The 25,692-nt window shown below is 36.2% G+C and overlaps 2 protein-coding genes and 1 non-coding gene across 8 annotated transcripts in view; 1 reads left to right on the top strand and 2 right to left on the bottom strand.

Annotated features, from left to right (window-relative positions):
• LOC134388647 (zinc finger protein 571-like) overlaps positions 1-23,748 on the top strand; it is a 41,357-nt gene extending 17,609 nt beyond the window's left edge. For 4 of the 6 annotated variants that reach the window (XM_063111859.1, XM_063111863.1, XM_063111860.1 and 1 more), the window contains 3 exons: positions 1,340-1,466; positions 1,730-1,828; positions 21,268-23,748. In XM_063111859.1, the coding sequence (XP_062967929.1) occupies positions 1,340-1,466; positions 1,730-1,828; positions 21,268-23,018 (1,977 nt within the window). In that variant the 3' untranslated portion in view covers positions 23,019-23,748. The remainder of the gene's footprint in view (positions 1-1,339; positions 1,467-1,729; positions 1,829-21,267) is intronic. The other 2 variants (XM_063111862.1, XM_063111864.1) reach the window with 2 other exon arrangements.
• Positions 1-25,692, bottom strand: part of LOC134387391 (zinc finger protein 585A-like) — a 231,801-nt gene that overhangs the window by 141,117 nt on the left and 64,992 nt on the right. The gene's annotated exons all lie outside the window — the stretch shown is intronic.
• On the bottom strand, positions 959-1,060 carry LOC134389795 (U6 spliceosomal RNA). The gene has a single exon (XR_010024768.1). It is a non-coding gene; the product is annotated as a U6 spliceosomal RNA (small nuclear RNA).

The following is a 25,692-nucleotide window of genomic DNA, read 5'->3' on the forward strand; positions in this document are numbered from 1 at the left end:
GCTTTTTCTGATTTGTGACCTAACATGTGTCCTATTTTGGAAAATGTTCCATGTGCTTATGAGAAGAATGTATATTCTGTGGTTGTTGAAAGAAATGTTCTGTAGATTATTGTCAAGTCCAGTTGGTCTAAAGTGTAGTTTAAATCCTGTGTTTCTCTGATTTATTGTCTAGAGGATCTGTTCAATATTGAGAGAGGAGTGTTGGGTCCCCAACATTACTGGGGTCTATCACTCCCTTTATGTCTAATAATATTTACTTTATATATCTGGGTGCTTTGATGTTGAGTCCTTATATATTTATGATTGTTACATGCTCTTGCTGGATAGATTCCTTTATCATTATATAATGACCTTTTTATACTTTTTGGTTTAAAGTCTATTTTACTTGATATAAGTATAGCTACTTCTGCTCATTTCTGGTTTCCATTTGCATCAAATATCTTTTTCCATCCCTTCACTGTTAGTCTGTGTATGTCTTTACTGGTGAAGTGAGAGTTTCTTGCAGACAGCATATAGTTTGGCTCAATTTTTTTTAATCCATTCAGCCAGTCTATATCTTTTAAGTGGGGAATTTAATCCATTTACATTCATGGTTGTTATTGAAAGGTATTGCCTTACTACTGCCATTTTATTATTTTTATATGGCTGTTTTATATTTCTTTTGCTCTTCTCTTTCCCTTTAATTCTTTGCCTTTGCTGTTTGGTGTTTTTTGTAATGAAAAGATAGTTTCTTTCATTTGTGTATCTGCTCTACTAGTGGGCTTTATTCTTTCTCATATATTCATGATCATAGTTATCACTCTTTTGATTCCAGATGTAGGACTCACTTGAGGATTTCTTATAGTGATTTCTTATAGTGGTCTTATGGTGCTGAATTCCTGCAGTTTTTGTTTGTCTTGGGAAGATACTATTTCTTCTTCATTTCTGATGGATAGCTTTACTGGTATAGTATCCTTGGAAGAATGTGGAGTGCTTCATGAATTTGTATGTTATCCTTGCTGAGGGGCCATGCTCATCTTCTCTGCATCATTCCAATTTTATATATTTGCTGCTGAAGCAAGTACCATTATTTCATTTAATTGGACAACACTTGCCTGGTTTTTGTTCATACCATATCTATTCCAAAGAAGCTATGATAGAGTATTAGGAATGCTGAGGAACTATTTGGGGATCTACATCTATTACACTCACTTTTTCCCATTACTATCCACTTTGCAAGCTTCCAGCTTCATATTTGCTCACTGTTTTTGTCCCTTTATATAATACTTTTTTCCTTATCTCATTGCTTCTAAAAAATATTTTCATTATTTTACCATTAAAACTGGGTTTGTCATTTCAGACATTGGTGTTATTCAAGGATGTTGCCATAGACTTCTCTCAGGAAGAGTGGGAATGCCTGGACTTGGAACAAAAGGATTTGTACAGAGACGTGATGTTGGAGAACTACAGCAACATGGTCTCACTGGGTAAGTTTGTCTACTCCTAATAATTTGGCTTTGTGAGATTTAGGAAACTTTTCAAGTGCCTAGCTGAATTTCAGACTGTGTAACTTGTTTGTGCCTTATAGACTTTGACATGGACAGCTCCATTGGGCACCTTTATCTTTTCTATTTGTTAGATATTCTTCTTCTGAATATTTCTGTAACTGACCTTCTTATTTAATGAACAATATACTCAATTTTAATTATTGACACCAGAGCATAACTATATCCATTTCCATTCTTATAAGCAGGATTTTCTATTTCTAAGCCAGATGTACTCTCCTTATTGGAGCAAGGGAAAGAGCCCTGGAAGGTTGTGCAAGATATGACAAGAGGTCAGAGCCCAGGTGAGTAAGAGATGGTCAGGCAAGGGAAGGTCATTCTGGGTAAGCATCCAATTGCTTAATAAGTTGGCCATACCTTTGAGATATTAACTGGGAAGTTCTTCTTGAAGACCCAACCAAGGTCTGTGGAGAAAAGCCTGATCCCTGGAGAGCAAAACTGTTTTAGCATGAGTTACCAAAGGAAATCCCCTTTTCACCCCTTTTACCACTTTCCCTGCTTTTCTATTGTTTTTCCATGTGTTTTCAGAGAGCAGCCCTCCTTATTTTCTACTGACATTTTACCTTTATTTTTTATCCAGTGAAACCTGTATAAAAGTCTTTTGCCAACAAATACTTTTAAAGTGGCCTCTGTGTTCTAACTATTGAGAAGATAGCAGTGTACAGGAAGATTCTGTATCCTCAGAGATCTTTTCTAGCAGGAGAAATAACAAATAAGAATATGTAAGGAGTGATAAATGTTATGAAGCAAAGCAAAAAGCTGAGAAAAGTGGGGTAGTGGGAGGAGGTGTTCTGGCGGAGAGGGCGGTCAGCGATGGCTCTCTGAGGTATGACATTTGAGCAGAGACATGAATAAAGTTTTGGAGTTAGCTATGCAAATTCTGGGAGAAGAACATTTATGGCAGAGGGACTAGCCATTACAAAGGAACTGAGGTAGGAATGAGTGATGCTTTTGAGGGTCAGCAGATAAACAAGTATGACTAGGGTGAGGGAGGGAGAACAGAAGTAGTACAAAATGAGGTCAGAGAGGAGGTGGGGCCAGATCATGTAGGGATTTGTAGACCATGATTAAGAACTGGGATTACACAATGTATATCGACAAAATAAAATTAAAAAAAAAAAAAAAAAGAACTGGGATTACATTTGAAGTATGATGGAAATGATTGGCTAGTTTCAAGCAGAGGAACGATGTGATTAAAGTTGTAATTTTTAAAGAACACTGTGCATGCCATATGGCAAATAAACTGGGAGCAAGAGAGAAGCAGGAAGACCAGTTGGAAGACCATTTTTGCAGTCCAGATTAGAGATTGTGGTGGTTTACATGAGAGCAGAAATAAGTGAAGGTGATATGAAGGGGTCAGATTCTGAACGGATTTTTAAAGGTACAGCCTCTTGCTGATTAATTGGAAGTGATGTCTGGAAAAGAAATACAGGACAGCTTCTTATATTTATGCCTGAGTAACTGGATGTCATTTTCTTAGTTAGGAAAAACAGGTATTTAAGTGTTCTGTTTTAGACATGATACTTTAGGTGTATCTGTTGGAAATGGGGAGATGTCAAGAAATCACCTGGGGAGAAATAACATAAATATTAATAATATTTAAACCTTGGGCCTGTTAGAAATCACTTATGGAGTTGTAGTAGTTATTAAAGGAAAGGTCCTAATGTACTCTACAATTTGGTCAGAAAAAGGGGGAAGGTCCTGGAAAGGGGACTGGGAAGGAATAGCTGGTAAGCTAGGAGAAAAATAAGAAGAACTTGTTATCTCAGAAACCAGTGAAAAAGGTATTCAAGAAGGGTAGAGTCTTTCAGATCCAGGAACATAAGTAAACTGAGGACTGAGAACTGACCATTGGATTTGGTAATGAGGGAAAAGAAAGCAGTAGAGTGGTTCAGACAGAAGGGAAGAGAGGAAAATGGGAGGTAATATGGTACAAGGGATGATCAGAGGAACTGGAATCCCATAGAGCCGGGCTTTGACTCCAGCTTTTGTCTTGAGCAAATTACTTTACCAGACTTGAACCTCTATTCCCTCATAATTTAAAAGGAAAAGAATACCTAACTGATAAGATTGTCAAAAAGATTTGGTGTACTAAACACAAGTATATTGCATTAGTTAAGTTCTCAATTAACAGGTAGTTTTTAAGGCAGAAAAATTAGTTTGAATGGGAACATTTATACTTCTGGTGCATTCTGTGGCATGAGCTAAAGATCTCAAAGTAGAGCCTGGGAGAATAGCTCTAGTCAGACAGCTAGAAGACATCCAAGGGGCAGCTCTATGTTTGGATGATCCTACAATCATGGAAGTCCTTCCTGGTGATTCTACTCCTAAGTAGATATTTCTTGATTCTGTGTGCTCTCCCCTCTACTGACAATACTTTAAAGTAAGCTCATACCACCTCTGAGTATGAGCCAACTCTGGGCCACTACAACAGCCTCCTAAGTATTCTTTATACAATGGCCAGAGTAATATTTTTAAAATATGAATCAGATCACATAATAAAATCCAACCTTGATAGCTCTGCCTAATCTGGCCCGTGACCTCTACAACCTCACCTTAGCCACCTTTCCCCTGTCATTAGGCTCCAGCCACAGTGCCGTCATTTATTACCTCAGATAAATCTAGTCCCTTCCCCATTAGGGCTGATGCCCTGACTATCTGCTGTCCCTTCCTCATTAGGGCTGATGCCCTGGCATCTTCAGGTCTCAGCCTACATATCATATCCTGAGAAGGCTTTCCCGATCCCACTTTCAGTAACATCCCACTTGTTAGGTTTTCTTACAGTAGTTTTCTAGCTTTAATTCTAGAATTCTCTTCCTGGTATGACTGCTACTCCTTTGATTGTAGCACTACACATTGCTATCTATAAAAAAGATTTGGAATTTTATTTGCATTTCCCTGATTGCTAATGAGATTGGGCTCCTTTTCATATATTTATAGACTATTTGGAACTTTTGTTTTGTAGATACCTGTTCAAGTTCTTGGCCTGTTTTTCTATTGGTTGTTAATCTTTCTCTTATTGACTAGATTAATTATGTATTATACATAATAGTTCTTTCTTAATTATTTATGTTTCAAATATCATCTTCCCCATGTGGCTTGGCTTTTTACCCTTTAAGTTTCTAAGATTCTTTTGATATATAAAAGTTCTTAATTTTTATATAGTGGAATTTGTCAGTCTTCTATGTTGGATATTTTTTGTTACCTGTTTAAAAAATATCCTTCCTTACCTTGAATTCATGAGTATATTCCCCCATATTATTATTATTATTTTGTTTTTTCTAAAAAATTTTACATTTTGCTTTTAGGTTTTTATTCCACCTAATGTGAATTTCTGTTACAGTGTATGAAATAGAGTCCAATTTTATGTAGTTCTCTTGGGAAGATTAATTGTAAAGTCCAGTTCTCCCTACTGATCTAAAGCGCTTCTTCGGGCTGGCCCCGTGGCTCACTCGGGAGAGTGCGGCACTGGGAGCGCAGCAGTGCTGGGAGCGCCGAGGCTGCAGGTTCGGATCCTATATGGGGATGGCCGGTGCGCTCAATGGCTGAGCACGGTGCGGGCAACACCAAGCCAAGGGTTACGATCCCCTTACCGGTCACAAAACAAACAAACAAACAAACAAAAAAACGAATAGTATTCCATTGTGTACATGAACTACATTTGCCTTATCCAGTTGTCTGATGATGGAGATGGACATTTAGGTTGTTTCCAACTCTTAGCTTTTGTAAACAGAGCTGTGATAAACATAGGGGTGCAGGTATCCCTGCAACATGATGATTTCCATTCTTTTAGGTATATATGCAGTAGTGGAATTGATTGTATGGCAGTTCTATTTGTACCTGTGAGGAACCTCCTTACTGTTTTCCATAGTGGCTGCACCAATTTACAGTCCCACCAATAGTAGGAGGGTTTTCTTTTCTCTGAATCCTCACCAGCATTTTTTATTCTCTGTGTTTTTGATAATAGTCAGTCTTACTGGGGTGAGATGACATTTCAGTGTAGTTTTGGTTTGCATTTCCCTGATGCTTAGTGATGTTGAGCTTTTTTCTATGTGTCTGTTGGCCATTTGTATATCTTCATTTGAGAAATGCCTATTCAGCTCGTTTGCCCATTTTCTAATTGAGTTATTTGGTTTTTTTTATTGTTGTGTGAATTCCTTATATATTCTAGATATTAATCCTTTGTCGGATGCAGTTTTCAAATATTTTCGCCCACTCTGTAGGTTGTCTTTTTGCTCTGTTAATTGTTTCTTTTGCTATGCAGAAACTTTTTAGTTTGATGTAATCCTATTTGTTTATTTTTTCTTTTGTTGCCTGTGCTTTTGAGGTCATATTCATAAAGTGTTTGCCCATTCCTACTTACTGAAGTGTTTCCCCTATGTTTTCTTTTAGTAGTTTTATGCTTGCAGGTCTTATATTTAAGTCTTTAATCCATTTTAAAGATGAATTGATGTATGGTGAGAGGTAAGGGTCTAGTTTAATTCTTGTATATATAGATGTCCAGTTTTCCCAGCACCATTTATTGAAGAGGCACTCTTTCCCCAATATGTGTTCCTGGTACCTTTGATAAAGATCAGTTGACTAAGTTTGTGGGTTGATTTCTGGGTTTTCTGTTCTATTCCATTGGTCTCAGTGGGGTTTTTTTTTTTTGGTTTTTTTTTTTTTTATGCCAGTACTATGCTGCTTTGGTTACTGTAGCTGTGTAGTATAATTTGAAGTCAAGTAGTGGTATGTCTCCAGCTTTATATTTTTGCTCAGGATTGCTTTGGCAATTCAGGGTTATCTTTTCATTTTCTACTGTTTCATTTTTTTTTTATTATTATTATTTGTTGCTCGAATAAGGGAATATAATTTATATTTGTATATTTATTTTGTATCCAACAAACTTGCTTAATTCTCTTCTTAATTCTAATAATTTAAGGTTTCTTTTGGATTTTCTAAGTATCATACCATGTTATCTATGAATAGTGATGGATTTGTTTCTTCCTTTGTGAGTTTTATTTTTCTTGCTTTACTGCATTGGCTAGGAACTGCATCCAATGTTGAATATCAATGGTGATAACTTTAATATGCATATTTAGAATCTCTTGTAATATTACCATTTCCATGTATGATACTGGTTCTTTGTGCTTTCTCTTTCTTCCTGTCTCACCAGAGGTTTGTTTTTTCCAAAGACCCACTTTTGACTTTGTTGATCTTCCCTCTGATGCTGTTTTGTGTTTCATTAATTTCTGCTTTTAACTTCTACTTTCTTTGGGTTTTTCTCTTTTCTTCCTAATTTCTTAAAATGTTGTTTAGCTAATCAATTTTTAGTCTTTTATAATGGATGCATATTTGTGTGTAAATTTGCTTTTTAGTTCTGCAATTTGCTTTTTAGTTCTGCTTTAGGTACATCCTATATTTGTTTATATTTACTTTTATGAAGTTTAGAATATTTTTAATATACATTATGATTTCTTCACTGACCATTTGTTATTTGGAAGTGTGTTTCTTAACTTTCAGAGCTTGCTTGCCTGCCTACCTTCCTTCCTCCTTTCCTTCCTTCTTTCCCTCTCCTTTTCTCTTCCTCCCTCCCTCCATTTCTTTCAACTGATTTCTGGCTTGTCAGTTACTGAGTTCTGTATGACATCAATCTTTTGAAATCTGATTATACTTGCTTCATCAACCAGTATGTCAAGTTTTGTAAATGTTCTTTGCGTGCTTACAACTAATATATGTACTGTAGTTAGTAGGTATAGTTTTCTGTATAACTCTATTAGATATAGATTGTTAATGATGTTGCTTAAATTTTCTATATTCTGATTTTTCTGGTGTACTTGTTCTATCAATTGCCAAGAAAGAAATATTAAAAATTGCCACATGTATTTGTGAATTTGTCTATTTTTCCATATGAATTTTTGCTCTGTATACATATTTTAAAGCTAGTTTAAGATCTGTCACTTATAAATAATATATAGTTGGATTTTTTATTCAGTTTGATTATCTTTTAATTGAAATATCTAGTCCATTGACATTAATATAATAACTGATAAATCTCAATTTAAATCTATCTTATTTTATGTTTTCTAGTTTGTTCTTTTTCTTCTTAAAAACTCCTTTTTCTTTTCCTTTTTTTAGCTTGTGGGTTTTTTTGCTGTTTTCATTGTATCTTACTCTACCAAAGGCATTCACACTTCTCCACTTTGCTCTGGGGTGCAGAGTAAGTTAACCTTTAGAACAATGCCTCTCAACTAGGGGTGATTTTGCTCCCTGGGGGTCATTTGGAAATATGTGGAGACATTTTTGGTCATCAAACCTGGGTTGTCCTACTGGCATCTCATGGGTGGAGACCAGGGATGCTGTTCAACATCCTACAATACACAGGACAGTCCGTCACAACAAAGAATTATCCAGCCAAGTTTTCAATAAGGCCCAACTCAAGAAACTTTCTTCTATAAGTGATAAGATTGTGGATATCCGTTTAACATGCAAGGTTCTTTTATTAAGTGCCAGTTTTGTGCATGCCCAGAAACTTGATTTATGTTCCCATCCTTAAAAGCCTGGCAAAACATTCTCAAATTTACTTGCATTAGCAAAATGCCCAAGACAGAAGCAATTTAAGCACTTTTTTTCCTTTTTATGGTACCTATTTTCCTTTATAATAATTCTTTATAGTCTTGTCACTCTGTAATGATTTAAAAAATTTTTTTTATTGAATCATAATTATACATATTTTGGGGATTCAATGTTGACATATGTTGATCAAATCAGTATTACTAGTATGTTTATCGTTACTAATTGTACTTATTCTTTATGCCCCTTGTTCAATCTCTCCCTTTCCCCCTCTCCCTCCCCACTCCCTAGATAACCCTAGATTTCTTCTCTCCTTCTGAAAGAGTAATGGTTACTCTGTTGATTTGTTGCCTAGATGATCTTTCCAATGCTGAGAAGTGTGTTCAGGTCCCCCAATATTATCATAGAGTAGGTGCTTTTTCTGTCACTCTGGAATGGGCTTTGTGGAGAGAGACATCCTCTTCTTTTCCTTATCTCTGCTGGTGACTCTCCTTGTGTCAATGCACTCCAGTGGCTGGTGGACCATATGCACCATGGTTGTGGTGTCTACCCCTTTGCAGCAGCCATGGTTATTGTGGTGGCTGTGGTGCACCACCCACATGGAGGAGAGGTTTTTGGCATGCTCCTTGGTGCTGGTGGTGTGCCTGGTTGTGGGCAGGGGGGGTCCAGTCCCTGGCTCCGTAACCCAGGTTCCTGGGCAGGCCCTGAGGCACTGGTTTTGATATAGTCCCATTTGTTTATTTTTTTCTTTTGCTGCTTGTGCTTTCAGGCTCATGTTCGTAAAATCTGTGCCCAAATCCAATTGCTGAAATGTTTCAACTATATTTTCCCATAGTAATTTTACAGTTTCAGGTCTTATACTTAAGTATTTAATCCATTTTGAGTTGATTTTAGTGTATGGTGAGAGGTGCATATCTAGTTTCATTCTTCTGCATATGGATATCCAGTTTTCCCAGCACCACTTGTTGAAGAGGCAGTCTTTATCCCAATGTACATTTTGTTGCCTTTGTCCAATATCAGATGGCTGTAATTGGCTTCACTCAGGGGTGATTTCTGGGTTCTCAATTCTAATCCAGTGGACTGAATGTGTATTTTTATACTAGTACTATGCTGTTTTGGTTACAATAGCTTTGTAGTATAATTTGAAGTCAGGTAGTGTTATGCCTCCTGCTTTTTTTTTGCTCAGGATTGCTTTGGCAATTCAGGCTCTTTTTTTGTTCCATATGAAGGGTAATATTGTTTTTTCTATTTCTGTGAAGAATGTCATTGGTATTTTGATGGAGATTGCATTGAATCTGTAGATCACTTTGGGTAGTATAGACATTTTCACAATGTTATTTCTTCCAATCCAAGAGCATGGAATATCTTTCCATCTTTTGGTGTCTTCTTTAATTTCTTTCAGAAGTGGTTTGTAGTTGTCATTGTAGTGGTCTTTCACCTCCTTGGTTAAATTGATCCCTAGATATTTTATTTTTTTCATGATAATTGTAAATGGGTTTACTTTCTTTATTTCTCTGTTAGTCCATTCTTTGAGTATATAAATGCAATTGATTTGGGGGCATTTATTTTGTGTCTTGAAATGTTACTGAAGTTATTAACCAGCCCTAGGAGTTTTTTGATAGAGTCTTTAGGTTTTTCTATATATAGTATCATGTCATCTGCAAATAAGGAAAGTTTGACTTTGTCTTTTCCAATCTGGATTCCCTTTATTTCTTTCTCTTTCCTGATTGCTCTGGCTAGTACTATGTTAATAGAAGTGGTGAGAGTGGGCATCCTTGTCTTCTTCCTGTTCTTAAGGGAAAGGCCTTCAGTTTTTCCCCTTTCAGAATGATACAGGTGGTGGTCTTGTCATAAATGGCTTTTATTATGTTGAGATACTTTCCTTCTATACCTAATTTGTTGAGAGTCTTTATCATGAAGGGATGTTGATTTTGTCAAATGCTTTTTCAGCATCTATTGAGATGATCATATGGTCTTTGTCCTTGAGTCTGTTGATGTGATGTATCACATTTATTGACTTTCATATGTTGAACCATCCTTGCATCCCTGGGATGAATCCCACTTGATCATAGTGTATAATTTTTTAAATATGTTGCTGTATTCTGATGGCTAATATTTTGTTGAGGATTTTTGCATCTAGGTTCATCAAGGATATCAGTCTGTAATTTTCTTTTTTTATTGTGTCTTTATCTGGTTTTGGTATCAGAGTTATGTTGGCCTCATAGAATGAGTGTGGGAGAGTACCTTTCGGTTTCAATTGTTTGGAATAGTTTGAGGAGAATTGTTATTAACTCCTCTTTAAAAGTTTGATAGAATTCAGTTGTAAAGCTATCTGGACCCAGACTTTTCTTTGTTGGAAGATTGCTAATTGCCACTTCAATCTCCTTGCTTGTTATTGTTCTGTTCAGGTTTTCTGTTTCTTCTTGGTTCAGTCTTGGTAGTTTGTATGTGTCTAGGAACTTATCCATATCTTCCAGACTTTCATATTTGTTGTCATACAGTTGTTTGTAATAGTCTCATGATTCTTTGAATTTCTGTAGTATCAGTTGTGATGTCTCCCTTTTTATTTCTGATTTTTGTTATTTGGATCTTCTCTCTTCTTTTGTTTGGTTAACCTAGCTAATGGTTTGTCTATTTTATTTATCTTCTCAAAAACCAAACTTTTTGTTTTGTTGATCTTGTCTATTGTTTATTGGGTTTCTATTCCATTTAGTTCTGCTCTGATCTTAATTATTTCTTTCCATCTACTACCTTTAGGTTTGGATTGTTGTTGTTTTTCAAGTTCTGTGAGGTGTAGCATTAGGTCGTTTATTTGAAGTCTTTCTGTTCTTTTGATGTAAGCATTTATTGCAATAAATCTGCCTGTTAGTACTGCTTTTGCAGTATCCCATTGGTTTTGGTATGATGTATCTTTTTTTTCATTAGTTTCTAGAAATTTTTTAATTTCCTGTTTAATTTCTTCTTGGACCCATAGGTCATTCAGGAGCCTATTATTTAGTTTCTATGTATTTGTATAGTTTCCAGAGTTTTGCTTATTATTAATTTCCAATTTTAGTCCATTGTTGTCTGAAAAAATACTTGGAATGATTTCAATTTTTAAAAATTTGCTGAGGCAAGATTTGTGAGCTAATATGTGGTCTACCCTAGAGATTGTTCCATGAGCTGATGACAAGAAAGTATATTATTTAGTTGTTGGGTGAAATAGTCTGTATATATCTGCCAGGTCCAGTTTGTCTAACGTGTAGTTTAAATCCTGTGTCTCTTTGTTGATTTGTTGCCTGGAAGGTCTTTCCCATACTGAGAGAGGGATGTTCAGGTCACCCACTATTAATGTATTAGGGCCTATTTCTTTCTTTAGGTCTAAAAGTGTTTGCTTTATATATCTGGGTGCTCCAGAATTGGATGCATATATATTTATGATTGTTATGTCTTCCAGCTGGATAGATCCTTTTATCATTATATAGTGGTCTTCTTTGTCTCTTTTTGTGATTTTTGGTTTAAAGTCCGTTTTGTCCAATATAAGAATAGCTACTCCTGCTCATTTTTGGTTTCCATTTGCATGGTATATCTTTTTCCATCCCTTCACTTTTAGTCTGGATGTGTCTCTATATGTGAGATGGATCTCTTGAGATAGCATATACTTGGGTCTAGCTTTTAATCCAGTCAGTCAACTGTGCCTTTTAATGGGGGGTTTAATCCATTCATACTTAGGGTTGTTTCTGACATATTGTTTAATTCCTGTCATTTAGTTGCTTTTTGTTTAGATGTTTTAATATCTTTTGATCCTTACTTCCGCTTTTATTTCTCTTCTTCAATTTTGTATATTTGAGGTGGCAGTATTTAGCTTCTTAGTCTTCCTCACTTGCATTTTTATTTTAACAGCAGGTTTTGCTCTTTCCTGTGTATTCATGGTAGTGACATTCATTATTCAGATTCAAGATGAAGGACTCCCTTGAGAATTCTTGCAGGGCTGTTTGTGTGGTGGTGAACTCCCACAATTTTTGTTTGTCTGGGAAATACACTGCTTCTCCCTCATTTCTGAAGGAGAGCCTTGCTGGGTAAAGAATTCTTGGCTGGCAGTTTTTTTCTTTTAGTGTTTTGAATATATCACTTTCTTCTGGCCTGTAGGGTTTCAGTTGCGAAGTCTGCTGTTAGTCTGATAGGGATTCCCTTATAGGTGACTTGACACTTTTCTCTTGCTGCTTTTAGAATTCTCTTTGTCTTTGAGCTTTGCAGACTTGCCTATAATGTGTCTTGAAGAGGATCTTTTTGGATTGAAATTGTTTGGGTACCTTTGAGCTTCCTGGATCTGAAGGTCTGCATTTCTCCCTACACCTGGGAAGTTTTCTGTTATTATTTCCTTGAATAGGTTTTCAATACCTTTACCTTTCTCTTCCCCTTCTGAAATATACACAATTTGATGTTAGAGCGCTCGAGGTTTTCTGCTATGTCTCTTAGATTTTCCGTATTATTTTAAATTCTTTTTTCCGTCTGCCTGAGTTATTTCAAAAAGACCATCTTCAAGATCCGAAATTCTTTCTTCTGCTTGATCACCCTGCTGTTCAAGCTCTCAGTTGTGCTTTTTATTTCATTGAGCAAATCTCATTTCTAGAAGTTCTGCTACACTCTTTTTTAAGATATTAATCTCTTTGTAGATTTCCTCCCTCACATTCTGGATATTTTTTCTTCTTTCATTGTGTTCCCTAATTGAGTCTTCTTTTCTTTCTTCAAGCTTTCTTAAGGTCATTGTTCGGAATTCTTTTTCAGACATTTCAAGGATTCCCTGTTCCATGGAGTCTGATATGGAGCCATACTGTATTCTTTCGGTGGTTTCATTTCTTCTTTTTGTTTGTAGTTCTAGTGTTTTTTTGTTGATGTTTGTTCATCTGGTAGAGAACTTGCTTCTTCTGTTACTCAGGTTGACTATGAGGACAAAAACTTCCTCCTCTGTTTGCAGGCTCTACTGGTGACTCTTCCATATTAATGTATCTTCTATATCAATTATATCTTCTATATCAATGTAGTCAAGTGAGTGGCAGGTTGCCTGTAGAGTGGCCCTGGCTGCTGCTGTGGTGGTGAACTGTCCTTGTAGTGACAGAAAGTGTGGCAGTATCTATATTACACTACCTTGGCTCCTGTTTTAGCTTTCCATGGCTGTAGACTGAGCCCCTGGTGCTGTGCAGGTCTCAGCTCACCTCAGTGCCTGCTGGGCTGTGTGTGCTTCCTTCCCCCTGGGGCCTTAGACTGGACCCTGGTGCTGCAAGGGTCTGGTCTCGGCTTACCTCAGGAGCTGCTGGTCTCTGTGCACTTCCCTTCCCCCCGGGGCCTTAGACTGATCCCCCGTGCTATGTGGGTCTCGGCTCACCTCCACAGCTGCTGGGCTGTGTGTGCTTCCCTCTGGGCCTTAGACTGGACCCCAGTGCTGCAAGGGTTTGGTCTCAGCTCACCTCGGTGGCTGCTGGGCTGTGTGCACTTCTCTCCAGGCCATAGACCTAGCCCTGGTGCTGGTGCCACAAGGGTCTGGTCTTGGCTCCCCTTGTCAGCTGCTGGGCTGTGTGCACTTCCCTCCGGGCCTTAGGCTGAGCCCCAGTGCCACAAGGGTCTGGTCTTGGTTCACCTCAGCAGCTGCTGGTCTCTGTGCACTTCCCTTCCCCCCGGGGCCTTAGACTGATCCCCAGTGCCATGTGAGTCTTGGCTTACTTCTGCAGCCGCTGGGCTGAGTACACATCCCTCTGGGCCTTAGACTGGGCCCCAGTGCCGCAAGGGTCTGGTCTCAGCTCACCTTGGTGGCTGCTGGGCTGTGTGCTTCTCTCCAGGCCTTAGACTGAGCCCTGGTGCCAGTGCCACAAGGGTCTGGTCTTGGCTCCCCTCGTCAGCTGCTGGGCTGTGTGCACTTCCCTCCAGGCCTTAGGCTGAGCCCTGGTGCTGCAAGGGTCTGGTCTCGGCTCACCTTGGTGGCTGCTGGGCTGTGCGTACTTCCCTCCAGGCCTTAGACTGAGCCCTGGTGCTGCTGCAAAGGTCTGGTCTTGGCTCACCTTGGCGGCTGCTGGGCTTTGTGTGTTTCCCTCCCCCCCCAGGGCCTTAGACTGGGCCCCGGGGCTTTAAGGGTCTCTGCTCACTTCAGTGGCTACTGGGCTGTGTGTGCTTCCTTTCCCCACAGGGCCTTAGACTGGACCTAGTGCCACAAGGGTCTGGTCTTGGCTCACCTCAGTGGCTGCTCCAGAGTCTGAATTTTAACAGTGACCAAATAGTTTTTTGATTTATGTTGTTTTGTTATAGTATCATTATTAAATATTGGGATTTACATATTTTTGATAGGTTTCAATTCAATTATTACTAGCATTCTTATTGATGCTCAAAATACCTATTATTGACCAGTGGGCACCTCTGGAAGATGGCTTTAAAATTTTTTTCATTAGTAGTAGTTTTTGATAGCTTCTGTCTTAGTCTGTTTCTGTTGCTTCTAACAGAATACCTGGAACTGTTGATTTATAAAGAAATAGAATTTTTCCTCATAGTTTTGGAGTCGGGAAAGTCCAAAATCCAGGGCCATCTGGTGAGGGCCTTTTTCTTGGTGATGGGGTAACTCTACAGTGACACAGGATATCACATCGTGAATGGCTTGAGCAAGAGAGCTAAACTCCTCACTTGCTCTCCTTTTAAAGCCATCAGAATCATGCCCATTACCACCCATTAAAACATCAGTCAATTAATCCATTCACAAGGGTACAGTCCTCATAATCTAGTCACCTCTTAAAGGCCCCACCTTTCAATTACCATAATAGGATTTACCACCCTCTTAATACTGTTACAGTGGGATTAAGTTTCCAATACATGAAACTTCAGGAGACACATTTGACCTATAGCAGCTTCCATGCTCTCTGGTATGAAAAGATATTCTAGACTTATCTCATGTACTTCTTGACTCAAACCTGGAATTCATTACTTTTCCATGTAGCTTTGATCCTTTTAATGATAACTGGTATGTTAAAACCACAATCTTCACACTTAGTATCCTACTCAATGCTACTAGGTTAGTAAGCAATTAACAGGAGAAGAAAGAGAGAAAGGAATAGAAGAAATATTTGAAATAATAATGGCTGAGAATTTTTCAAAATTATTTAGAGACACCAAGCCACAAATCCAGGAACCTCACAGAACATCAAGCAGGATAAATACCAAAAAAAGAAAAATGCGCCTAAGTATGTCATATCCAAATACAGAAAGTCAAAGACAAAGAGAAAACTCAAAAGACGCCAGAGAGGGAAAAACACCTTATCTACAGAGAAGCAAGGATAAGAATCATACCAGAAATAGATGAATCCACTATTATCGTTGGAGTTTTCAACACCCCTCTATCAGTAATTGACAGATTAAGAAGGAAGAAAAGCAGTGAGGATATAGTTGAACTTAATAGTACCATCAATCAACTGGATTAATTGATATTTATAGAATACTTTACCTAAGAACAGCAGAATACACATTCTTCTCAAACTAAGATGGGACATTCACCAGCATAGACCACATTCTGGGCCATAAAACCCACCTTAACAAGTTTAAAAGAATAGAAATCATATAAACGATGCTCTCAGCCACATGAAATTAAATTAAAAATTAATAACAGAAAGATAGCTGGAAAATCCCAAAATATTTAGAGATTAAACAACACACTTCTAATTAACGTGTCTAGGAAGTATCAAGATAAATCAAAATATATTTTGAACTAAATGAAAATACACCTTAAGAAATTTTCTTGTGAAAATCGTGCTTGGAAGGGAATTTATAGCATTGAAGGAATGTAGAGGTTGAGTATCCCTTATCCAAAATGCTTGGGACTAGAAGTATTTTAGATTTCAGATTTTTTTTGGATTTTGTAATATTTGCAGAATACATACCTGTTGAGCATTCCTAATCCAAAAATCTGAAATCCAAAATGCTCCAATGAGCATTTCCTTTGAGTATTAGGTTGATGCTCAAAAAGTTTCAGATTTTGGAGCATTTCAGATTTTCAGGTTAGGGATGTTCAACTTGTCTTAGAAAAGAAAAAAGATGTAAAATCAATAAGCTTCCATCATTGGAAACTAAAAAAATAAGAGCAAATTAAATCCAAAGCAAGCAAAAGAAATGAAGTATCTAAAATTAGACCAGAAATTAATGAAGTTGAAAACAGGAAAAGAATAGAGAACATCAGTGAAACCAAAAATTTGTTCTTTGAGAAGATCAATAAAATTAATAAGTCCCTAACCAGGTTAACCAAGAATAAAAGAAAGAAGGAATTGCTACTATCAGAAATGAAAGGGGCCATCACTACAGATCCCATAGATATTAAAAAGATAATAAATGAATATGATGAACAACTCTCTGCCCACAAATTTGATAACAGCTAGATGAAATGGACCAATTCCTGGAAAGACAGTCTACCATAATTCACAAAAAGAGAATACCAAATAGGCCTATATCTATTAAAGAATTAATTACTTTGCAAAACAGAAAGCAAAAGGCCCAGATCATTTCACTGGTGAATTCTACCAAACATTTAAGAAGGAAATGATACTAATTCTCTACAGTCTGTTCCAGAATATAGAAGCAGAAGGAACACTTCCTAACACATTGTATGAGGTGATCATTACCTTACAGAGACATTACAATAAAAGAGAAAATATAGACCAGTATCTCATGAACATAGGTGCAAAGCCTCTTCAACAAATCCAGTGAAACTAAATCAAGTGCAAAGTAAAGTATACATCATGACCAATTGTTATTTATTCCAGGTATGCAAATGTAACCCATCACATAAAGAGACTAAAGAAGAAAAATCATACAATCATATCAATAGAAACAGGAAAACAATTTGACAAACTGGATACCCATTCATGGTGAAATCTCAGTATGCTAGGAACAGAGGGGATCTTCCTTACTTGATAAAGACCATCTACCAAACAAACTCCACAGCTAGCATATTTAATGGTGAGAAACCAAATGCTTTTCTTCTAAGATTGGGTATAAGGCAAGGATGTCTCCTCTCACCACTCCTATTAATGTTATACTGGAAGTTCTGGCTAATGCAATAAGACTATAAAAGGAAATAATCCATGTACAAATTGTGAAGGAAGAAATAAAACTGTCTTTGTAGATGACAAGACTGTTTATGTAGAAAATCCCAGGGAACTGACAAAAATATTCTAGGAAGTGATTATAGCAAAGTTATAAGATACAAGGTTGATATACAAAGTGCTTTCATATGTACCAGTAATAAACAATTGGAATACGAAATTAAAACACAACATCATTTATATTAACACCAAAAAAAATGAAGCTTAGTTATAAATCTAATAAAATATGTACAAGACCTATATGAGAGAAATGACCAAACTGTGATGAAAGAAATCAAAGATGTAAATAAATGGAGAGAGATATTCAATGTTCATTGATGGGAAGATATTGTTAAGATGTAAAGTTCTTCTTCCCAGCTTGCTCTATAGATTCAAGGCTTGTGGATATTGAAAAACTGATTCTAAAGTTTGTATGGAAAGGCGAAGACCCAGAATAGCCAACATAATATATTAGAAGAAAAGCAAAGTTGGAGAAATGGCACTACTGACTTTAAGACTTCCTATAAAGCCATAGTAATCAAGATAGTATGATACTGGTGAAAGAACAGATAAATATATCAATAGAATTGAGTACAAAGCCCAGAAATAGACTTACGCAGATATGCTCAACTGAACTTTGACAAAGGAGCAAAAGCAATCCATCAGATTTTGAAAGGATAGTCTTTTCAACAAATGGTGCTAGAAAAACTGGCCATGCATGTGCAAATCTAGATACTGATCTTACAGCTCTTACAAAAATTAGTTCAAATAGACCATAGTCCTTAATGTAAAACAAAATTATAAAACTTCTAGAAGATAACATGAGAGAAAATGTAGGTCATCCTGGGTTTGGCAATGAGTGTTTAGGTAGAACACTAAATGTGTGATTTCATGAGCAAAAACATTTAAAAAATTGGACTTCATTAAAATGATTTCATGTGAAAGACACTGTCAAGAGAATAAAGAGACAAGCCACAGGTTGGGAGAAAATATTTGCAGAACATATATTTTATAAAGGAATTGTATCAAAATATGCAAAGAATTCTTAAAGCTGAAAAATATGGTAATAAACAACCCAATTAAAATGTGAGCAATAGATCTGAATAGATAATTCATCAAAGACAATATACAAATGGCAAGTAGGCATATGAAAAGATACTCAGTATCCTATGTCATTAGGGAATTGCAACTTAAAACAACCATGACATGTAACTACATATCTATTAGAATGGCTAAAATCCAAAATACTGACACCAAATACTGTCAAGGATGTGAAGCAACAGGAATTCTCATTTGTTGCTGGTGGGAATGCAAAATGGTATGGACATTTTGTAAGAAATTTTGGTGGTTCTGACAAAATTAAACATAGTCTTACCTTATGATACAGCAGTTGTGCTCCTAGGTGTTGGCTCAGATGAACTGAAAGTTTATGCCCATGCAGAAATCTGCACATGAATATTTACATAAATTTTGTTCATAATTGCCAAAACTTGGAAGCAACCAAGATGTCCTTCAGTAAGGGAATGGATAAAGAAACTGGTACATTGGTACTATGGAGTATTGTTCAATAGCAAATAAATGAGCTATCAAGCTACAAAACATATGGTGGAAACTTAAATGTACATTGCTAAGTGAAAGCGAGTTTGAAAAGGCTACATACTGTGTGATTCCAACTATATGACGTCCTGTGAAGGAAAAACTGTAGAGACAATAAAATGATTGGGCTGGCCAGTTAGCTCACTTGGTTAGAACAGTGTTGATAACACTAAGGTCAAGGGTTCAGATCCCTGTACTGTCTAGCCAACAAAGGAAAAAAAAAAAAAAAAAGACCCGTGGTTGGCAGGATTTGGGGAGGGCAAGGAATGAATAGGTGGATGCATTGAATTTTTAGGGCAGTTAAACTATTCTGTATGATACTCTTATGGTAAATGAACCCTAATATAAACTATGTGTCAATATAGGTTTGTCAGTGGTAACAAATGTGCCACACAAATGCAAGATACTAATAATAGAGAAAAGTGGAGTTTTGGTGGGAAAGAAGGCAATATATGGGAACTCTTGACATTTCTATTCAGTTTTCTGGTAAGCCTAAGAAATAGTCCATTAATTAAAAAAAAAAAAAATATATATATATATATATATTTGAACTATGGTATGAATTCATACCAAAACTTAAAATTGAAAGTAAGAACTACAGGCTTTTTATTTATCCCTTTAAAAAATCTACATCTGCATCCATTTTCTCCCATGCCTGGAGTCCCAGTTTTCATGGACACCAAGAGTGTGATAAAATTAGAATAGCACATCATTACTTATTTTGTCCCACATCATAACACAACACTCTAAAATAAGAACACCAGCAATATGGTTACTCAAAGCAGTTTGAGATCATTGTTTTGACAGTTCTTCCCACCTTTACCCCACAAGGGTATATCTCTCAGTCAAATTACTATGTCTGAAAATTACTTGGATATAACACCCAAGTCAAGTGTTTGGATCCCCATACCAGCCAGCAGCCAAAAAAAAAAAAGAAATATACTTGGAATATTTCCCTTGTGTTCTTATGCCACCAACAGTAAACAGTGGGGTTTTTTCCAGCTTATTTTTCAATTTCTAAGGTGTGCTTTCATATAATTTAATTTTCTTTTATAATTATATAAAATATTTACATACTTCCAATGCAAAATCTACAAAATAAATTTATCTTTGAAGAAGTGTTATGTCTATCCCTTTCCTTTTCACCTATTCTTTCCCCACCTTGTAAGTAACTATGGGGTTTGTCTCCCCTCACCCCCGCCTTTTTAAAAGAAGAGCAGATACTTATACATACATACACAAATACATACTTCCTCTCCCTACTCTCCTTCCTAAGATAAAAAAGAGCATAACTGTGCATATTTTTGTTCACCTTTCTTTTATAATTAACAATATATTCTAAACATCTCACCGTATTGGTATAAAGAGATATTCCCTTTCCATAAACTTCTGAATAGTACTCCATGATGTGGTTATATCATAAATTGCTTCAACCAGCCATGTATCTATTTATTAGTTAATGAACATTTGAGTTGTTTTTACTTTTTGGTTATTAAAATAATGCTGTTTTGAACATTGTGTACAAGTTTTTATGCGGACGTCTGTTTTCATTTCTCTTGGGTATATATATTTATGAGTGGAATTTCTGGGTCCTGTGATAAGCCTATTTTGGACGTTTCTCTTGGGTATATTATAAAGGAGTGAAATTGCTGAATAGTATGGTAACTCTATTTTAACTTTTTGAGGAACTGCAAAATGGTTTTCTGAAGCAGCTGTACTATTTTACATTCCCATCAACAATGTACGAGTGTTCCAATTTCTCCATATCCTCACCCCTGTGTAGTTTTAATTTGCATTTCTTTTACGAGCAAAGATGAATATATTTTCACATGGTTAAAAGCCATATTTACTTTACTTTTCTATGAACTGTCCATTTCTCTGGGCCATTTTCATGTAGGATTGGTAGCCTTTTTGTTTTTCGAAAAAAATAGGTTAGTCTGTTTTTAGAAACTGCTTATGCATTAGAGATGTTGCACCTTTGTGATATAAAATGCAAATAAATATTTTTTACTAGTTTGTCATTTTACTTTGTCATGTTTCTGTGACATGCCAAAGTTTTCTTCTAGTCATGATTAGGAAAGTTTTCCCTATTCCTAGGTTACAGAAGAAGTCACAAAAGTTTCATTCTAGTTATTTGTGTGTTTTCATTTCTCTAAATTTGTATATCTGATCTATTTGGAATTTATCCTGTTGTATGGCCTGAGGAATTAATGCAATTTTATTTTTATGTTTATCCTATTATTTCACTTTCATCTACTTAAAAAAATCTATCTTTTCCCTCTTATTTCTGCTTTCACCTTTATTAGATTCTAAATCTGCACTTATAATTGTGTCTATTTCTAGATCTTTCTTTTCTGCTCTTTTGGTTCCATTGACATGTTACAAGTATGATATTGAGTTTGAGTCTCCCGTTTCTACCTTAGAAGTTTCATTTTTCCAGGAATATGAAAGTAGCATTTATTGACTTTCTTGTTTTCTTACAGACTGGGAAACCAGGTGTGACACCAAGAAATTATCTTCAAAAAGAGAAATTTATGAAATAGAGTCATCACGATGGAAGATAATGCAACAACTTAAAAGCCATAACTGTGAATGGAAAAGTTTTCAAGGCAATAGGGAATGCAGATACCAGTCTGAAAGCCAATTGGTAAATAAAGAGGGACTTTTCAGGCAACTAATAATCACCTATGAAGAAATTCCCACTTTTAGTCAGACCACATCCTGTACATTACAACAGAGAATTCATTCTACTGAGAAACCCTATGAGTGTAAAGAATGCAGAAAGTGCTTTAACCATGGCTTCCAGCTGACTGAACATCAGAAAATTCATTCTGATGAAAAACTTCATGAACGCAAAGAATGCAGAAAGGCCTTTATTCATGGCACACGGCTTACTTACCATAAGAGCGTTCATGTTGCTGAGAAAGCCTATGAATGTAAGGAATGTGGAAAAGCCTTTATTTGTGCTTCACAACTTATTTATCATCAAAGAATTCATACTGGGGAGAAACCATATGAGTGTAAAGAGTGTGGAAAGGCCTTTATTCGTAGTTCTCATCTTACTCAGCATCAAATAATTCATAATGGGGAGAGACCCTATGAATGTAATGAATGTGGGAAGGCCTTTTTTCGTGGCTCTCAACTTACTTACCATCAGAGAGTTCATACTGCAGAGAAACCCTATCAATGTAAGGAATGTGGAAAGGCCTTTATTCGTGGCTCCCAACTTACTGAACATCAGAGAATTCATACAGGTGAGAAACCCTATGAATGTAAGAAATGTGGGAAAGCCTTTAGCTATGGTTCACAACTTACTGTCCATCATAGATTTCATACTGGTGAAAAACCCTATAAATGTAAAGATTGTGGGATGTCCTTTATTCGTGGCTCACAGCTTACTGAACATCAAAGGATCCATACAGGTAGGAAGCCACATGAATGTAAACAATGTGGAAAGGCCTTTAACTATAGCTCACAGCTTATTCGACATCAGAGGATTCATTCTGGTGAGAAACCCTATGAATGTCAAGAATGTGGGATATCATTTATCCGTGGCTCCCAACTTACTGAACATCAAAAAATTCACACTGGTGAAAAACCCTTTGAATGTAAGGAATGTGGAAAAGCCTTTATTCGTGGGTCACATCTTACTCAGCATCAAAGGATCCATACTGGTGAAAAACCCTATGAATGTAAAGAGTGTGGGAAGACCTTTATTTATGGCTCACAACTGACTCAACACCAGAGAATTCATACAAATGAGAATCCCTATGAATGTAAAGAGTGTGGGAAGATCTTTTTCTGTGCCTCACAACTTACTCTACATCAGATTTTTCATACTGGTAGGAAACCATATGAATGTAAGGAATGTGGTAAGGCTTTTATTCGTTGCTCACAGCTAACTTACCATCTGAGAGTTCATACTGGTGAGAAGCCCTATGAATGTAATGAATGTGGGAAAGCCTTTATTCGTGGCTCACATCTTACTCAGCATCAGAGAATTCATACTGGTGAGAAACCATACAAATGTAATGAATGTGGGAAGGCCTTTAATCGTGGCTCACAACTTACTCAACATCAGAGAATTCATTCTGGTGAGAAACCTCATAAATGTAATGAATGTGGTAAGAACTTTAGACGTCATTCACACCTCACTCAACATCAGAAACTTCATAATGGAGGAAAACTATATGAAAATGTTAATTTAGGAAATCCTTTACCTGTTTACCCATGAAAGTCATCTTTGGGATATCAGAAAATTTCCATTATGAATGTGGGAATCCTTATTTTACTCTAGCTAATTAGTAACTTACCTTAAGAGAATTCAAAGTAAAGAAAGGCTGGATTAATATAAATGCAGAATCATCTTCCATCACATTTCAATTTCAATCCATGTTAGACATGAATGAGTTCACACTGGTGCACAATCCCAAGATGTAAAGAATGTGGGAAGGTCTCTAGCTAATGTACATTCTTTTGTTCAGCATTATCTGAGTCCCACAATTTGCTACCTGACTGTACCTTTGGGAAAGTTATTTAACCCCTGCTTGTTTCAATTTCCTTATTTTTAAAACATTAATATCATATACCTCATTATAGTGTTCAGCAAAATGAAGGAGTAAATACATGTAGATCCTTAGAACAATGTGTAATGCACAGTTCATATTTAATAAATGTTACTGTTAACAATATTTTACTGGTATACTATTACAGAATTCAAATGAGAGGAAGACTTTACAAATATAGCATATAACTCTTCATCTTTATCTCTTACTAAGCATTAGATAAATAATTTTGGAACAAAACATTCTAATACAATTAATGTGAGCTCATGCCTTGTTCTGAATTGTAAAATTATTATGAGAAGGAAACCCTAAGTAAAAATGTCTTTGGCTTAAAAATAAAGCTGCTTATGAACATTTGTGTATAGGTTTTTCTGTGAACATAAATTTCCGTTTCTCTGGGATAAATGCCTAAGAATGTGATTTCTGGGTCTTATAAGTAAATGGATACAATCTCATAAGAAATAGACATTATTTTCTAAAGCTGCTTTACTGTTTTACATTCCCACCAAGAATGAATTTTTGGAGAGTCAGTGCAGACAAGTTGGAGAGTTAACAACTCTAGAAGGACCCAAGTCTTATGGGGAACCCAACACTTTCGTGAGTTTTACCTTCAGGAGCTCTACCACAGAGAATATTGGAGAAAAATCCCCTCATGGTATTTGCAGGGGAGGGGAAAAGTAACAGTTCTGAAATATGCAAGACTATTCTGTTCTTAACAAGGCCTGCACGCAAGAGAAATTTTACAAGAGCCTAATCTGGAATTTTATCAGTGCCTAACCTACCTTGAGGAAGGGAAATACACAAATTCAGTCCCCTCTAGCCATCTTGTCCCACCTGAGGGGGGACAAACAGAAGTAATTGTGAAGTTCATAGTCCAGGGGCACAAGCTCACCAAAAGACAGACCTAATCACTGGACTATAGAATACTTCCACTCCCTTGACACCTTACCACCACACAACTAAAGGTCTATTTACTACATTTCCTTTTACTCAGTACAATATGACTGGCTATCAAGAAAAATCAACCAGCAAAAATACAAAAGGCAACTAAAAGGAAAAAAACACAGAAGAGAAAGAGCAACATCACAACCAGACTCACATTTGGCAGATATATTGCAATTATCAGACTTGGAATTTGAAACAACTATGATTAATATGCTAAAAGCTCTAATAGATAAAGTAAGCAGCATGTAAGAACTGATGGGCAGTGTAAGCAGAGAGGTGAAAATTCTAAGAAACTAAAAAAATGCCAGAGATAAAAAACACTGTGACAGAAATGAGAAAAGCAATATTTGAAGTAATAATGACTGAAAGTTTCTGCAAATGTCATACACCAAACCATTGATCCAAGAAGCCCAGAGAACACCAGGCAGGATAAATGCCAAACAACCAACACCACAACCCCCCTCCACCCAGAAATCCAAAAAAATACACTGAGGAATATTATTTTCAAGCATCAGAAATTTGAGATAAAAAAATTGAAAGAATCCAGAGGAAACAAACACCTTACATGTGGAAGAATAAAGACAAGAATTACATCTGAGTGCTCAGAATCCATGCAAGAAAGGAGAGTGGAATGAAATATTTCAAGTGCTGATAGAAAAAAAAAACCAACCTAGAATCCTGTAAATGAGAAATTATGCTTCAAAAATGAAGGGTAAATAAAGATTTTATCAGACAAACACAAATGAGAGAATTTGTTGCTAGTAGATCTGTCTTGCAAGAAATATTAAGTTTTTCAGAGAGAAGGAAAATTAAACAGGTCAGAAGCTCATATCAATATAAAGAAAGGAAAAGCATTAGAGAATAAGTGCAGGTAAAATAAAACCATTTAAAATTCTTAGCTGATTTAACAGGTAAAAGTTTGTTTAAAATAGCAACAGTGTATTTGATTATGTATGCTTATGTATATGTATATGCTTATTTTTTCATATGTATATATGTATGCTTATGTATATATAAAATGAATAACAGCATTCATATAAGAGATGGGAGGGAGAAATTAGGAATATTTTCTTTTTATATAGTGTCTGCATTACCCATGAAATTGTTTAGTGTTATTTGAAAGTGGACTTGGATTAGTTGTAAATGTATATTGTGAACTCTAGGGCAACCAGTAAAAATATTTTTAAAAGAAGTATAATTGATATGCTAAGAAAGGAGAGAAAACAGAATGATGTAAAATGCTAAGTTAAAACCACAAAAGGTAGGGAAAGTGTGGAAGTCAAAATAGGAACAAAGAACAAGAGTAGCAAATAAATACAGTTAAAGTATGGTAGCTATTTATTCAGTGATATGTCTATAATCACTTAAAATGTTTGGTAGAATTCACTAGTGATGCCA

This window comes from Cynocephalus volans, chromosome 10, assembly GCF_027409185.1.
Source record: "Cynocephalus volans isolate mCynVol1 chromosome 10, mCynVol1.pri, whole genome shotgun sequence".
In the NCBI taxonomy this organism is placed as follows: Eukaryota; Metazoa; Chordata; class Mammalia; order Dermoptera; family Cynocephalidae; genus Cynocephalus; species Cynocephalus volans.